Source organism: Alligator mississippiensis, chromosome 2 (assembly GCF_030867095.1).
Source record: "Alligator mississippiensis isolate rAllMis1 chromosome 2, rAllMis1, whole genome shotgun sequence".
In the NCBI taxonomy this organism is placed as follows: domain Eukaryota; kingdom Metazoa; phylum Chordata; order Crocodylia; family Alligatoridae; genus Alligator; species Alligator mississippiensis.
The window spans coordinates 165,443,019-165,457,880 of record NC_081825.1 but is presented as its reverse complement, the minus strand read 5'-3'; the positions used below and the strand labels follow the sequence as shown (position 1 = coordinate 165,457,880).

General features: G+C 48.4%; 1 protein-coding gene across 6 annotated transcripts in view; it reads left to right on the top strand.

Moving 5' to 3' along the window:
* The first annotated feature begins 6,998 nt into the window (after nucleotides 1-6,998).
* Nucleotides 6,999-14,862, top strand: part of MTHFD2L (methylenetetrahydrofolate dehydrogenase (NADP+ dependent) 2 like) — a 67,128-nt gene continuing 59,264 nt past the window's right edge. For 3 of the 6 annotated variants that reach the window (XR_009459954.1, XM_059722360.1, XM_059722361.1), the window contains exon 1: nucleotides 7,000-7,608. Coding sequence is in view for 4 of the 6 variants with exons in the window: in XM_059722360.1 (XP_059578343.1) it covers nucleotides 7,481-7,608 (128 nt within the window). In the remaining 2 variants the exon portion in view is untranslated. Of the gene's footprint in view, nucleotides 7,609-10,350; nucleotides 12,708-14,862 lie in introns of those variants that run through there. The other 3 variants (XR_009459955.1, XM_019493540.2, XM_014611560.3) reach the window with 3 other exon arrangements.

Sequence of the window (14,862 nt, the reverse complement as noted above, 5' to 3'; positions counted from 1 at the left end):
TCCCAGCTGGGGGAGAATATAATAATATCATCGATGTAAGCAGAGGCATACCCCTGATGTGGGGCCAAGACTCGTTCCATGAGTCGTTGAAAGGATGCCGCTGCTCCATGTAATCCAAAGGGCATCCTCCTAAATTGAAACAGCCCCCATGGGGTTCCAAACGCTGTGTTCTCCTTGTCCCCTTCTGCCATGGGGATCTGCCAATAACCATTTGTAAGGTCCAAGGTGGATATAAATCGTGCCTGTCCGATTTTTTCAAGCATATCGTCCACCTGGGGCATCAGGAAGGCATCAAATCTTGCTACTTCGTTTAGCCTTCGATAATCCACGCATAGTCGGATAGATCCATCTGGCTTGGGTACCACTACTATGGGGCTTCTCCAGGGGCTTTGGGATTCTTCAATTATTCCTTTTTCCTGCATTTGCTGGATCTCCCGGTGGACCATGGGCCATAGGTGGCATGGTAATCTCCGCCAATGATCCCTTATTATTCTTCCCGGAGGGGTACCAATGGAATGACAGACCCCCTTTGCCTCCCCCGGTGTCTCCTGGAACACATCTTGAAACTCCCTGATTAGGGCCTTCACCTCGGTCTGTCGGCCTAGCTCTAATTGGTCATCTACTTGGGGCGCCTCTGTCTTTCCCGTTAAGCACCTTACTGTCGTAACCTCTTCTTCTTCCTCTTCCTCCTGGTCCACTAACCATCCTTCCCCTTGTTGCCATTTCCTTAGGAGATTGATGTGATATATTTGCTTCTGGCGCGTAGGGTGGGTACGTAGTACCTCATAGTTCACCGGCCCTGTTCTTCTTGTCACTTGGAAGGGGTCCTTGCCATCGAGCCGTTAATTTATGGGTGCTGTCGGGTAGTAGTACTACCACCCAATCTCCTATTTGTAATTCTCTGGCCACGGCCCTTGTGTCATACTGTTGCCGTTGCCTTTCTTGGCTCTGGCTAAGATGCCTCTGGGCAATCTCCACCGCTTTCTGCAATCTTTCTTGGAACTCTCCTGTTACTCGGGTTTGAGGTTCCTCCCCCTGTTCTTGAGTCCACCCTTCATACACTAGGTCGAGCAGGCCCCAAGGGCTGTGTCCGTAGACTAGCTCGAATGGGGCAAACCCCGTGGAGGCCTGAGGGGCCTCCCTTATTGCAAATAGCAACGGGGGTAAAAGTACGTCCCACTCCCGGGCGTCCCTCCTGTACGCAGGCTTTAATCATCCCTTTAAGTGTATGGTTAAACCGTTCGACGAGCCCATCTGTTTGGGGGTGATATACCGAGGTGCGTAACTGGTCTATTCTCAGGACTTTGCACACTCCCTTGAAGATTTTCAACATGAAATTTTTCCCTTGATCAGTTAGGATCTCACGGGGAATTCCTACCCAGGCTATCCATCGTAGCAGGGCGGTCACTATAGCAGGGGCCGTCACGGACCTTAGGGGGATCACCTCAGGGAACCTTGTCGCATAATCTATAATTACTAGGATGAATTGGTAGCCCGTCTTACTGCGTGGGAAAGGCCCTGCGATATCGAAGGCTATCCAATCAAAGGGCCGGGCAATCAAGGGCATGGGGATCAGTGGCATCCGAGCTGGTCTTACTCCCCCTGTCTTCTGACATTCAGGACACTCTGCGCAAAACTTCTCGGTCATCTTAAATATTCCGGGCCACAAAACCCGCCGTTTGAGACAGGCCTCCGTCTTATTGCGCCCCAGATGCCCTCCCATGGGTAAGGTGTGGGCGACCCGCAGTAAGCCCTCCCAGTACCTTTGGGGTACCAGGACCTGTGCTCTCTCGCCTCCCTCTTCCAAATCCTCCACTCAATAGAGCAGACCCCTCCTTACCTCATATCGTGGGCTTCGGGGGGGGGTTTGGTGCGGGTCCGGCTCCTCTCGTAGCTTCTTCCTCCTGGGCCTTCTATAGATTCTGAAACAAGGGTTCTTGCCGTTGTTCTTGACGAAAGTTTCCCCCTTCTATCAGCTGGTTGATTCCTAATTCTTCCTCCTCGTCCCCAAAATACAGTTCCCGGGACTTCCTCTCCCGGGTCTCCAAGCTATCGCTCATCTTTTGGCGGACTACCTCTCTCAGGTGAGGCCAATCCAACCCTAGCAACATCGGGCAGGGGAGCATTTTAGTCAGCCCCACCGACATCTCCTCGGTTCTCCCCAACACGGAGAGTTCCAGCCTCCTCCTTGGGTAGGTGTATACTGTCCCATGCATGCATACCATGGACATGGCGTACTCGGGGTCCCTAAATGTGGAGGTACCAAATCCTCATGGATCATAGACTGGGAGCATCCTGTGTCAATTATTGCCGGGATAATGGTATTGCCCATACGGACCTCTACCATGGGTTTGTTTTTCTGTCCAATCCCTTGATGCCGCCCGAAACTACAGTCCATTTTTTTGTCGTGTCCCTCCACCCGGGGAGCCACCTCATGGGTCATTCGGGGGCAAAACCATGAGATGTGACCCCTTTCCCTGCATCTGTAGCAGGTCACCTCTGGTGTTTTCCCTGGGCGATTCTCCTTGTGGGTCGTTTCCCCCCTTCTAAAGGGTCCTGGTAGGCTGGTTGGTTTATGGGAGGCGGGCGGTCCTCCCCCCCTCTCTCTCTTGGAGTTCTCTCCTTCTCCTTCAGCTACTGTATAGTCCTCTGCCAGCTGAAGCGCCTCCTCCACGGTCTTCGGTTGATGCCATCGAACCCACCTTTGGGTGTTACCTGTCAGGTCCGTTAGGATTTGTTCCAGTACTATCTGGTCCACTAGCTCCTTTACCGTGCGTTCTTCGGGCTGTAGCCATCGTGCTGCGAGGTCCCAGAGTGCCTGCACTAAGAGTCGGGGCCAGCTCAACTCGGGCCCCTTCCTGGCCCTAAATCTGCTCCGGTAGGTTTCCGGGGAAATCTCCAATCGGTATAGTATGGCGGCTTTTACCCTGGAATAGTCCTGGGCCTCTAGTTGGCTAAGGCCATTATAGGCCGCCTGTGCCAGACCAATCAGAAGGGAGCCCAACTTAGCAGCCCAATTCCCTGGATCCCACTTCGCCACCGTTGTGGCTTGCTCAAAGGCCTCGAGGTATGCCTCCACATCGTCTTCCTTGGTCATCCAGGGAAGTCCGGTCATACCTCCTTCTCTCGGCCCAAAGGTTTGTTGCTCGGCGAGTTTTTCATAGAGGTCTTGTTGTCTAGACCACAGTTGTATCCGGGCCTCCGCCTCTTGCGTCCGAAGTCTCACCATTTCCTCCAATTGAGCCTGCTGACCCTGTAGGAGGTGTGAGGTAAGGGTATGAGCCTGCTGCCAGGTCGTAGGTTCTGGCATATTCATGGCCTCCGGGTCCGTCTTCTGCCAGATTCCCGGCCAATGCACCACTGTGAGCGTGTGCCCGTCCTGGGTATCCCGTAATCAGATAACTCCCCCCAATTCCTGCCTGCCACGACTTGATCTAAATGAGATTTGTGAGGGGGGGAAGTAATAGTTGTTAGATACCGGTACCCCGGTAATAACCACATGGGTCAGATCTTCAATGCAGTTGCTTTATTAGAGTAAATCTGGCTTTCTCTCTCTCCCTTTTGGCTGGGATTGATCTGTCTTGCTGCAGTTCCCACGGTCTGCCTTCTTGGAGTAACGTAGGGTTACTGGTTTGCTTGTTACATAATAACCCGTCCCCAACAAGGCTAATTAACGCCTGTTGGCCACCGACACAGGGATTCCCCTCGGCGAGGTTTGTGCCGGCTTCTAAAGCCCGGCTTCGTCAATTTCTCTTTTTTCTTTGTTTCACTTTCTGCCGTCTCGGCTTTCCCTTTTTCCTCCAAGGAGAGCCTGGAGTTACTGGGGCTACAGGACCCTGCCAGGGCTTCTCTGCCCTTTTCTCTCTGTCTCTTCTTTTCTCTTCTCCCCCCCTCGCTCGGGGAAGTCCCACGCTGAGCCCGCTTGGAGCTGCAGTTGGCTTCTGCGCCGCCACTCTGTGGATAACTCACCCCCGAGACTGTCTTCTATCAAGCAGGACGCGATCAGGGGAAGGATGTCTCAATTCCCCTCAAAACTCCTACTTCCGTCTTGGAGTGTCTCTCCTGGTTCCTTTCCATGAATGCATGTCCGAAGGCGCCCTTGGTAAGTTTCCTCCCCTTTTTATTACACCTTTCCAGCTTTTTATTGGCTGCCTGGGGCTACCCAGCAACTTCCTGGCTGTCTTAGTTCCCGGCAGCTGTTACCTTTCTTCTAGCAACCGCGTCACAGCTGCGGCATTGTTACACCAGCCTACCATGGCTGTGGGCAGGGCGATGTACTTTTGGAGGAGCCTTCCTTGAGCCCGGAGCTATCATTACCCGTACAGAACTACCAATTGTCTGGCCAAAACGACAAAAACGGGATTGGAATAGCTTTTGGCAAGGTGTAGCCCATTTCATAGGTGTCTAGGCTCCTTTCTTTGGAAGTTTCTATTTAGATCACCGCATCAGCCAAATAGCACATGCATTGGAGCTTGTTGCCAATAGCACAGCAGAGAGCATTGAATTATTGCAAGGACAGGCCTCTGCCAACTGTGCTATGACTTTAGAAAATCGCCTAGCATTAGACTATTTGTTAGCTAGAGAAGGAGGGGTATGTGCTTTAATCACAGGAGGACCCTGCTGCACCTACATTCCTGACCACTCTGACAATATAACTGCCGTAGTAAAAACAATTCGAGACACAGCACGGCGGGTAAACTCTTTGCGAAGTTGGTCAGTAATGGAATGGATCGCCTCAAATCTAGGAATGTGGGGAAGGTATATCTTAGAATATATTTTGTGGGGATTAGGAATTTTCTTAGTTATTATTTTAGTAATTGCTGTAATTAAAGCATGTGTAGTTCGTGTTACCCAAAAAGTAATTAATCTCAATGTCATGCAAACCTGGGAAATGGCCAGCAGGCCATAGGCCTTTGTCCATAAGGGGGGATTGTTAGAAATTGTGCGCAGAGAAAGGGGTTTCCTTTAGCAATACAGGAAGCACAGCCTGTACCTTCAGGTGCCCACAACTTCCCCCATAGTAACTAAGCATGATAGACAAGCTTAACAGCAGACCTGTGTCTTATTTGGTAAAACGTTTTAAAATTGTATTTTGATTGGAGCTTATGCCGCAGGTGAAAGAAGAGTTATGCAGTACTAGTAGTTTTCCACTAAAGCTGTGCGCATGCGAAAATCTCATGTAACCAGAGAATATAAATACATGTGTGAGAGTGCAACCAGGGGCCCTTCTGCCTTTCTAAGGTGGGGGGACCTTCAGCCAAATAAACTGGAAAGACCACACCCTCTTCTCCTGCTTATTTGAGTCTCAGCTGGGAAACGAGCCCCGTTGGGGTCAGGAGTATTCGCAAGTGTTCCCTTTCCAGGTTGGGAGCTTAAGCGAATAATTTCTCCGACAATTAGCTCTTTTAAGATCTGAGGAAGAGCAGTTTGTGTCCAAAAGCTTTTCTGACATGCCTTCTAGCTATACAGTTGGCCCAGTAAAAGATATCATGAAAAAAAATCCCTTGCTTCTCCTATAGTTCCTGGACCATCCCAGCTACAAGGAGGTTCCAACCCTACAAAAGTGAGGACCTAAGACAGGTAGGCAATCCCCGGCACAGGTGCCAGAGAGTGTCATTTGAAGGCATTTTGCTTGGTGCATGTGCCTCAGGGTGGACAGCAGGGAAGGGGCCGAGGCTGCGTTGCCACAACAAAGATCAGTCCCCTCATGGCTCCTCCACCATTCCACCATCCGCCCTTGGTATGCCAACATTGAGGTTGGGAATGCTCAAAAACAGTGCTGACTCTTGGCCCAAGACATTTAATTAGCAGATTACATGAAAGGAAGTATTTGCTGCCCTCTGGTGGTTACTTTTTACACATGGTATTTTTAAGGGTTTGACTAGTTCTTGATTTCTGTTAATCAAGGATGCAGGTGGTCAGATTCAAAAGCAAGAGCTGAAGTTTGGAAGCTGATTAAGTCATAACAAGCCAACACCAAGAACCAGGAAGCCAGGAGACAGGCCAGGACCAGGCACCAGAGTTACAAAACCAGGGTCCAAGTCAGAAATAAAGTTTTCCAAACAGCTTTAATTAGGGACCTTTTTGTCCTTCCCAGATGATCAGGAAGCACCCATGTGTGGCCAGCCTGACGCACCCCAACTGGCCAATGAAGCTCCAGCTGGAATGCCTCATGGAGTTCCCCACACACACCAATTTACTAACACTGTGATACAAAAACAAGCAAAACAAAGTGTTTTGAAAATAGCTTGCAGGCATCCCTGGTTCAACCACCAGGGAAGGAAGGATACTTGCTGGTGGTTGTCTTATCAAATACCTCTCTAAAGCCGTGTGGGCAAAATACAGCCCATGGGCTGGATCTCTCCCACCAATTGATTACATCTGGCCTGCTGCGCTCTGCATGGGCTGAGCCAGGGCCATTCAGGCTGTTTCCTGGGTGGGCCTAGTGCAGGTTCACTGAGCACAGCAAACCTGTCTGTGCAAAACAAGCCAGATTAAGGCAGCTAAATCCCTCTGCAAATGAAGAACACAGCCCCACTGAATTCCCACCCTTCTCCTTTGTTGTGTGGGATGCAAATGATGTGGGGGCACAGCATTGTCTAAAACCAGAATTTGTTGGCCTACAGCCCTAAGGGCAAAGAGACAGGTTCATACAGGGTACAATGAAGCCGTTGTTAGATATGGAGCTGAACCGTAATCCCAGCCATGAATGTCGCGTGCCTCCTGAGGCTGGGGGGGGGGGGGGAACAGCGACCGCCCATAGGTGGCAGTGGCGTGGTGTAGCGAGGCGGCTGCAGCTTGTGTTGGCAGTGGGAGGGGATGGCAAGCGCCGACTGGTGACTATCCGTGGACGCCGTTGGCAGTGTTGGCAATGGCCAGTGGTGATCAGCAGCTGCATGCAGGCGCTGCCGGTGGTGTTGGTGGCAGTGGGGACAGGGGGGGGAGGGGTGACCGCCCACAGGCGCTGCTGGCAGCATTGGCAGTAGCCAATCTTGGGGGGTGGGGGGGCACACGTGCACCCCTATGTGTCACCAAAGATTCCCAGCTGCTGTTTCTGAACAATGGTCTTGACAGGCAATAGTCTATTATGCTTTTGTTAGGAAACTCGCATTTTTGGAGGAAACTCTAACGCTCTGGCATGGCCAGTTCCTTGGTAACAACCTGTACGGGTGCCAAGAGCGACTCTGGGAAAGGAAGCAGGAATAAGGAGCTGGGAAACCGGGAATGAGGAGCCTCATGTAAACAGCAGGCCCCAGGAACAGGAAAGCGCGCCTGAAGGTCACCGGGCCCGCCTCGCCCCTTTTTTCGGCGGCTTTTCATTACATCGCGGCATCCCCCACAGCAGATCCCTCCTCTTTCTCCTCCGCCCGGGATCTGCCTTCAACGGCCCCCCAGCTTGGCCGGGGAGGGGCGGGTCCCGGCTCCCAGCTCCTCCTGCTGAGCTGCGCGGCGGGATGCGGCGGCGAGAGGCGGGGCGGACATGGCGGCGGCCGCCGGTTCCTCTGCGCTGCGCTCCCGCTTGCTGCGGCTGCGGCGATGGAGCGCGCTCCCCGGAGCTTCCAGGGCTGCCGGCTACAGCAGCAGCAGCGCTGCCCGCAGCGCCGCCAGGTACGACACCCGCGGGGCCTGCTCCAGTCCGGCCCGGCCCGTGGCCGTTGCTTGGGCGGGCGGCTGTTAACGGCCAACGGTTGCGGGGAACGTTGCGGCAGCAGAGCGCGCGGGGGGAGGGGAGGGGAGGGGAGGGCCCAGCCCAGCCCAGCCCGGGCCGGGCCGGGCCGGGCCGGGCCGCTCGCTCCCAGCTCGCCCCCTCGGCGGCTGCCCCGGGGCCGTCGTGCTAGCCTCGGGAGTGGGGGCCCAAGCCCGGCGTTGTTGGTCTCTGCACAGGAGCCCGGAGGTGGTGTTCAGCCCGGCTTGCTGTCCTTCCCGGCTCCTCGGCCAGGTCCAGGCTTGGACGGCTGTCATTGGAAGCCAAACTCTCCTGTGCGTTTCTGACTCTCCCAGCTGAGGCATTGAGGCTGAAACACACGCCCCCCCCCCAATAAATCCAACCACCAAAGTCGCTTCAGATACGAGACGTATAATAACATGGCGAGCATTGCAGTGCGCCGATTCCAGGGGCCAAAAGGCACTCTGACCCACCTAGTTTAAGTACTTTTCATGCCATCCAGGAAGAGCACACGCCAACTGCAGAGACTTCATTAGCCTGACAAAGGGTTTTTAAACCCGAAAGCTTGCCAAAAAATTTTCTTCCAACTATTTAAGTTGGTCTAATAAAAGAGATTAGATTGACCCAAAGAACCTTGTCTGTCTATGTCCTGAGACCAACACTGCTACAACCTACACCCCTGTAGCTTAAGCACTGGCATTGGCAAATGGGGTTCCCTGGTTCATGCCACCGTAAATCAGAAACAGTTCCTGTGGGGACACAGTCAAATGCATGAGAGCCCCTAGATTTCTAGTCCTTCTCTGACTCCCTACTCACCTTTCTCTCTGATACTGTTTTGGAGTTACTACATACAACAAGAAACACTCAGGGCATGTTTAGCAGTGCTGTGAAATTACACACCCTTTCCAAACCTAAGAGAACATTTCCCCCCATTCTGGGCTTTCTCCAAATTCTAAGAAGTGAGTCCTTGTCTACATGGACTTTTTTTTTTTAATTTCAGCAGAACCTAAACCGTTCTAGTTACATTGGTATAGCGACTATATAAATTTTGTCCAGTATTGAAGTAGCTTTTTTTGATTTAACTTGCTTTACTTGGGAAAGGGTTTCAGGCAAGCAGAAAAAACACCTCTCATATCAGCATGTGATGGAGTGGGGCAGGATGGGATAGGAGGTCATTTTTACCCTATCACTAGCACAGCTGTCTCATGTAGATTAAAGCCTAACAGAAGGGCTTCTTTGATTGTCAGTTTTAAATGACTTCTTCAGGGTGTACAAGTGAAATTTGATATTCCTTTTTTGAAGAACTGATATTTTTGTGGCGTGTCTTGATTGTTACAAAATATGTACATTTAAATATCAGGAGTCAATTGTTTAGGTTTTGATCAGAATAGGAAGTGTTGAACTGCTGTTATGCTTTAAAAAAAACAAAACTGTACAATATCCCATTCCTGTTGAAAAGTCCAAGAAACTGCTTGTAAGAGAGAGCATTTCAGCACCTGATGAAGTAGGTTGTTGCCTATGAAAGCCTTTCTGACCCAGTTAGTCTCTGAGGTGCCACCCTACCCTACCTTCTAACATTAAAAGGAAGAAAATACTTTGAGAGTATCATGGTGCTGCAGAAAGATGGCAATATATTAGAATTTTCAGTGTAAGTTTTTTCTATTTAAACAATACCCTGAAGGCACTCATCAGTTCGAATTAAATGGCCAACTGAGATAAAATAGGGTTTTTTCAGCTCAGATGTCATGAAGGACAGACAGTATTTGCTGACTATTGTAGTTTTCAAGTCATTGCCTCAATTATGGGGTAAACCTAGGCTTCTTCAGAGGAATATAATTTAAAAAGTCATGCTACTTAAGTTCAGAAAGTCCCAGTATATTTCAGCAGCAGCCCATGCTTTATATTTTACTTAAGTGATTTACTTTCCTATGGTGTCATATTAGAAGATGAACTAATTCTGAATGGTTTTTTATATGAAGGCAAGTAATGCATGTGTGTGTGTGGTGCATGTTTTCAGTAGCCTATTTCTTACCATCTCTCATCATTTTTTAGTATTAACAACAGTCACATATTCAAAGGAATGTGCTCCGTAAGTGTCTGTTTTATAAGTCATGGGCAAGTAATTAGCAGAAAGCATGTTCTTAAAGTAATACCAAAAACCAAAATACATTTCCTATTTTAGATGAACACTAAAAGTTATGTTCTTTTGCTGTTAGTGCAGTTGTTTCCTTGCAGTGTTTCCAGGATGTTTTCTGCAGATGGGAAGGGATATAGACTAATCTTAAAATATGTGTCAAATGAAAAACATTTTAGAAGAATTATATCTTTTCCTGAATATTAAAGAATAATACTGTTTTCTGATTTTTATATCGATATGAAAATCTAAGAACTGACTTACAATTTCTGCTTAAACCACTATAATTTTGAAGGCTCACTTGCAACAAGTTCATAGACCTTAGTGAGAGGCTCATAAGTTGTCAGTTTAGATACGTTTGGAAAAAAAATGCCTCATCATGAGAATTTCCAGAATGCAGTAGTGATAACAGTGGTGTATTTCTGAATAAAACATCATTCATTTAAATAGTTGCCTTGAAGCAGATTATCAGGTTCCAAATTGAATGGTGTGTTATGCAAGGATACAAAGCAGTTTGTTTATGCTTATTGGTTTCTCTTTTCTCTTCTAGGACCAGCAGAGAGAAGAGATTCCATCTTCCAGAATTCACCACTGTGTCCTTCCCCCACATGTTCTTAGACTTGTTTTTGATAATTAAAGGAATATTGTCAAGTAGTAATATAAAATATGTTAAAATATTTTATTCATTTGCATTAGGGATGTAAATATTTTTATTCATATAACCCCCTCGATAACACAGTAGCTCAGATATGGCTGCTGCGAGCTGTTACTGAAAGAGCAGATAATTACTTAACTGATAGCTCATTAGGCTTCCCACGGTTTTCTTTAACCTCATAGGCTATGGGTATTGGTCCCCCCTCACCACTCCTCCTTGCTTTTCCCTCATTCCTGTCCTGCCATCTTCTGGTTCCTGCTGAGGGGCAGCATAGCTTCCCTCCCCCCGCCCTTTACCTGCTGGAGTGCACCCTACCCAGCACTAAATAATAACCGGTAAAATAACCGGTTATCACTGGGCTTATTGGTTAAATGGTGAATCGTTTAACCCTGCACACCCCTAATTTGCATTCAGTTTGGCTTAATCTTAATAGAAATCTGTGCATGCATCTATAGTCTTTCTTGATTTTAGTGCTTTTCACTGTCCCTTAAATTATCGACAATTTTCATATTAATGGTGCAGTGGGATCTGATCCCCATAATCACATGTCCTGCCACGCCACACTTGGCTAGGGTGTGCCTTTAAAGGTGCAGAGAGAGAGAAGCCCATGGGCTACTGCTGCCTGGCTCTTGCAAACCCATGCCCACAGGCTGCCCAGGGCCAAGTCAGCAAATGCACAGTGGGGGTAGCCCATAGGTTTCCTCTGCTGTGCACCTTTTAAACATGTGCCCTAAGCAGCCCCTGCAGGGGAGACCTGGGGCACAGGTCTGCAAGTGCCAAGCAGGGGGAACCCATGTGTTTTTGCCTGCTCCATGCCTTTAAATCCTCACACATGGGTTTATAAAATCACCAGGTGCTGGAAACCAGGATGGGGAGAGCCTCCCTGGAGGCTTTAAAATTGCCATGTGCTGCCCAGATAGGTTGAAGGTATTGTGAATTAAAAGCCTGGGGTGCAGAGACCCAAGATCAGAAAGCTCTTCCTTATCTTGAGTTCTTGTGTCGATTTCTAAAGACTTGGGCCTGCCCCGTGATTATCGAGGCACTCAGCTGAGTTGAACCAGAAAATGTTAAACGTTCAATATAAGGTATGATTCAAGCCAGCTGTAAAGATGTTACATCTTTGTGGCTGGTTTGCCCTGTTAGTGTGTCAATAGTAGGGGGGGTGTGGGTAGCATGTTACAATTTATAGCACAGTTAATATATTTGTAACATAACATTTGCCAGGGTCCTTAGTGTCATACCAAAGTGCCTTCTTTTCCAAGCATATTTAATATTTAATTTAAGTGAAGGTGTCTGATAGATAAGTAACTGCTATAGAACAAAGAGCCTACAATATTAGAGGAAATAATTGTTTTTTCTAAATAAATACCTTGTTCTTTCAACGGAGAGACTCCAAAACAAGAAACTGAACTGAAAAGACTAAAATCATCAGACTACTACTATCAGACTATTTAAAATCCATCTCTTTTTGTTTTTTTGTTTTTTTTTTTAATCCAAAGACCTTGACAGTGGGCGCATCTACGTGAGACTCCATGTCATCATAGTGATGAGCTACGGTGATATAGCTCGTTGCTACAGTGGACACAAACCATGACAGTGATGCTACTGCGCGGTAACTTGTTGCTACTACGCAATAGAGTCGGAAAAGATCTATGCGCCGCCGGGACTGGGCAGTAACTGGTTACTGCGCAAGACTGCATAGTAACAATTGCGCGGTCAGGGACACGTGTAGATGTACGTACCCGGTGTTCCTTTTTTAACGTTGCTTTAAATACTGCTATTGAAAAAATTACTCTATATTTTGCATTGGGATTTTTTCATTTTTCTTCATGTATATTTGCAGAAGAAACTGGGGAGTGGTTTTATATCAGATGTGCGGAGTAATTAGGACAAAAAAATTCCTGCCACAAGAAACTAAGCAATTTATTTCACCAAATATTATAAAAAGCAGAAATTAAGTCACTATTTTTCTTTCAAATTCCTTTTAAGCAATTTTAAACCAGAGTTTGAAATATACATTGTACAAATCAGATTAATAGTACAGCTTTCTGATATATATTGACTTTGTATAGTACTTCTGGACCGCCAAGGTAAATCCTAGTTCCATTGAAGCCATGTAAGGCCAAGATATTATCAGTAATGTTTCTCTTGTCATAATGTACTAGTTCTGTGTCTCAAACAAAACCTAAATAAAAAAAGAAAATGTCAGAGTGTTGAGTTTAAGGAATAATAAAGTAAAAACCCTTGAAATAGCCAGCTGTGGTGTGATTCATTGTAAAACAATCCTACAAATGAAGAATTTTTTTCCTTTCCTGCACTGACACTTGACAAGTACAACCCTATTAATTCTTAATATTCAAATAAATAAGTTTGCTCATGTTAGATTCAAGATGTTTATTCTTTGTACCTTTGCTATTATAATCTGAGGGTTTTTGTTTTTGTAATTAAGATGTCTTCACATGTAGGCAATATGGTTAGATTAGAAAATATATAATGTATATTATATTGATTATAAAATGACTAGAGGTGCACCCATACATCAGTCTGATATGGTTCGGTACCAATATAAAGAAAATTGGCTGTATCGGAAATTGGCTTGAAGTGGCCGATAATGTGGCCCATAAATGCCCGTGTGTGCGCGCAGCTGCAGCACAGCACACAGGCAGCGAGAAACAGAGCCCAATAGCGTGCAGCTGGTGAGTCTGTTGTGGTGAAAGGGAAGGGGGAAGGGAAGGTTGGTGAGGGGGGAAGATCAATGCTCCCTGCAGTGAGGGGAGGGAGGGGGCAGGCGCTGCCCAGCTGGGTTGGGGTGCAGGATGGAGTAGTGGCTTGTTGGACGCAGGGAGTGGCTCCCACCGCAGAGGGCACAGGGAGGGGGGCATGTGCCTCTGGACCTGCGTGGGGTCAGGTGGGCAGGCTGTAGCTGTGGGCTGAAGCCGAGGCTGCACCAGGCTCTTGGTGAGGGCTGGGCTGGGGCAGGGGGTGGTGGTGGTGCTGGGAGGGGGGTTATGGTGGGGGCTGCAGCCACCGCAAATTTTCCCTAGCTCCCAACCCCCCATAGCACCGCTCCCAGCACTGCCATCTGGCACAGCCCCGGCTCTTCTCGGCATGTGGAGGTGGGAGGTTGAACCAGGGCTGTGCTAGGCAGGTGGAAGCAGTGCTATGGGAGGGGGTGATCTACGTTGAAATTTGGGGTGGCTGTAGCCCTCTCCGTAGCCCCCCTCCCAGTGCTGTCGCCACCTGCCCCAAGCCCAGCTCCTGATGAGAAGACCCTGGCACAGCTGTGGCTCCAGCCCGCAGCTGCAGCCCACCTGCCCTGCACAGATCCAGGGATATACCCCACCCCAATGCCCTTCCAGCATGTGCACAGCGGCGAGAGCTGCCCCTCCCAATAAGACATGGCTCTGTCCCGCACCTGCCCCACCTCAGCGAGGCAGTGCCTGTCCCTGCCCCCTCCCTCCTTCACTGAGGGGGGCATTTATTTCCCCCCCCCCCCATACCTCTTCCATCCCCTGTCTCCTTCCACAACAACAGACTTACCAGCTGCACGCAGTTGTATCTAAAATTGGATATGCCTCCTTAAATATAAGCTATCAGTATCAGCCCCCAAAATATTGGTGCACCCCTAAAAATGACCCCTCTCCAATAATTTAATTATTGGAGGTATGGCTTGAATTTGTCCCTTTCCCACTGCTACAGCAGGGAAAATAAATATGAGGGGTCAGCTAGCCCCTTTGCTCTCTGCTTCCCCCACTTGTTTCCCCTCACAGCTCCTTCCACCTCTCCCTGTTGTCAAACTCTGCTCTCTGTGAGCACATTGAAGTGAGGAGCAAATTTAAAAGCAATAATCTTGAAATTAAACACAACTAGCAATTTGCACATGGTAGCCATGCATTTAGCTTATCCAAAATTGGTGCATGTTACTTTTTTAGAAAGTAGCTGCAAGTACTTGAAAGTGCTGGAGTACAGGTACTCCATAAACATGCTTTTGAGCAGCACTTTGCCACATTCACTTATATGTAGTACAAACCATGCATGGTATTAAACCAAAGCCAAAAGCTCATGGATTTATCATGCAGTTCTTTGAGCAGGGTGCCACCAGAGTCAACAGCAATTCAAGTCATGGTGACCCCACAGCTCAGCACTGTTCAGTGTGTGTGTGTGTGTGTGTGTGTGTGTAGCACCCGCTCCCCACTCTCCCCAAAAAGATCCATGTGCTAATCATGCCCTCTCATGACTGGAACCAGGTGATGTACAGGATAACCTGGTCTGGTTTCACTTCATGGAGAGCAGGGACATACTAATCATATGCACCAGGCTAGGAGAGGGGGCAACAGGGATTCTGGGTGAACTGTTTGGGGCCCTGTTTGGTGATGTTTGCTGGGCATTTAAGGCTAGTGAAGAAAT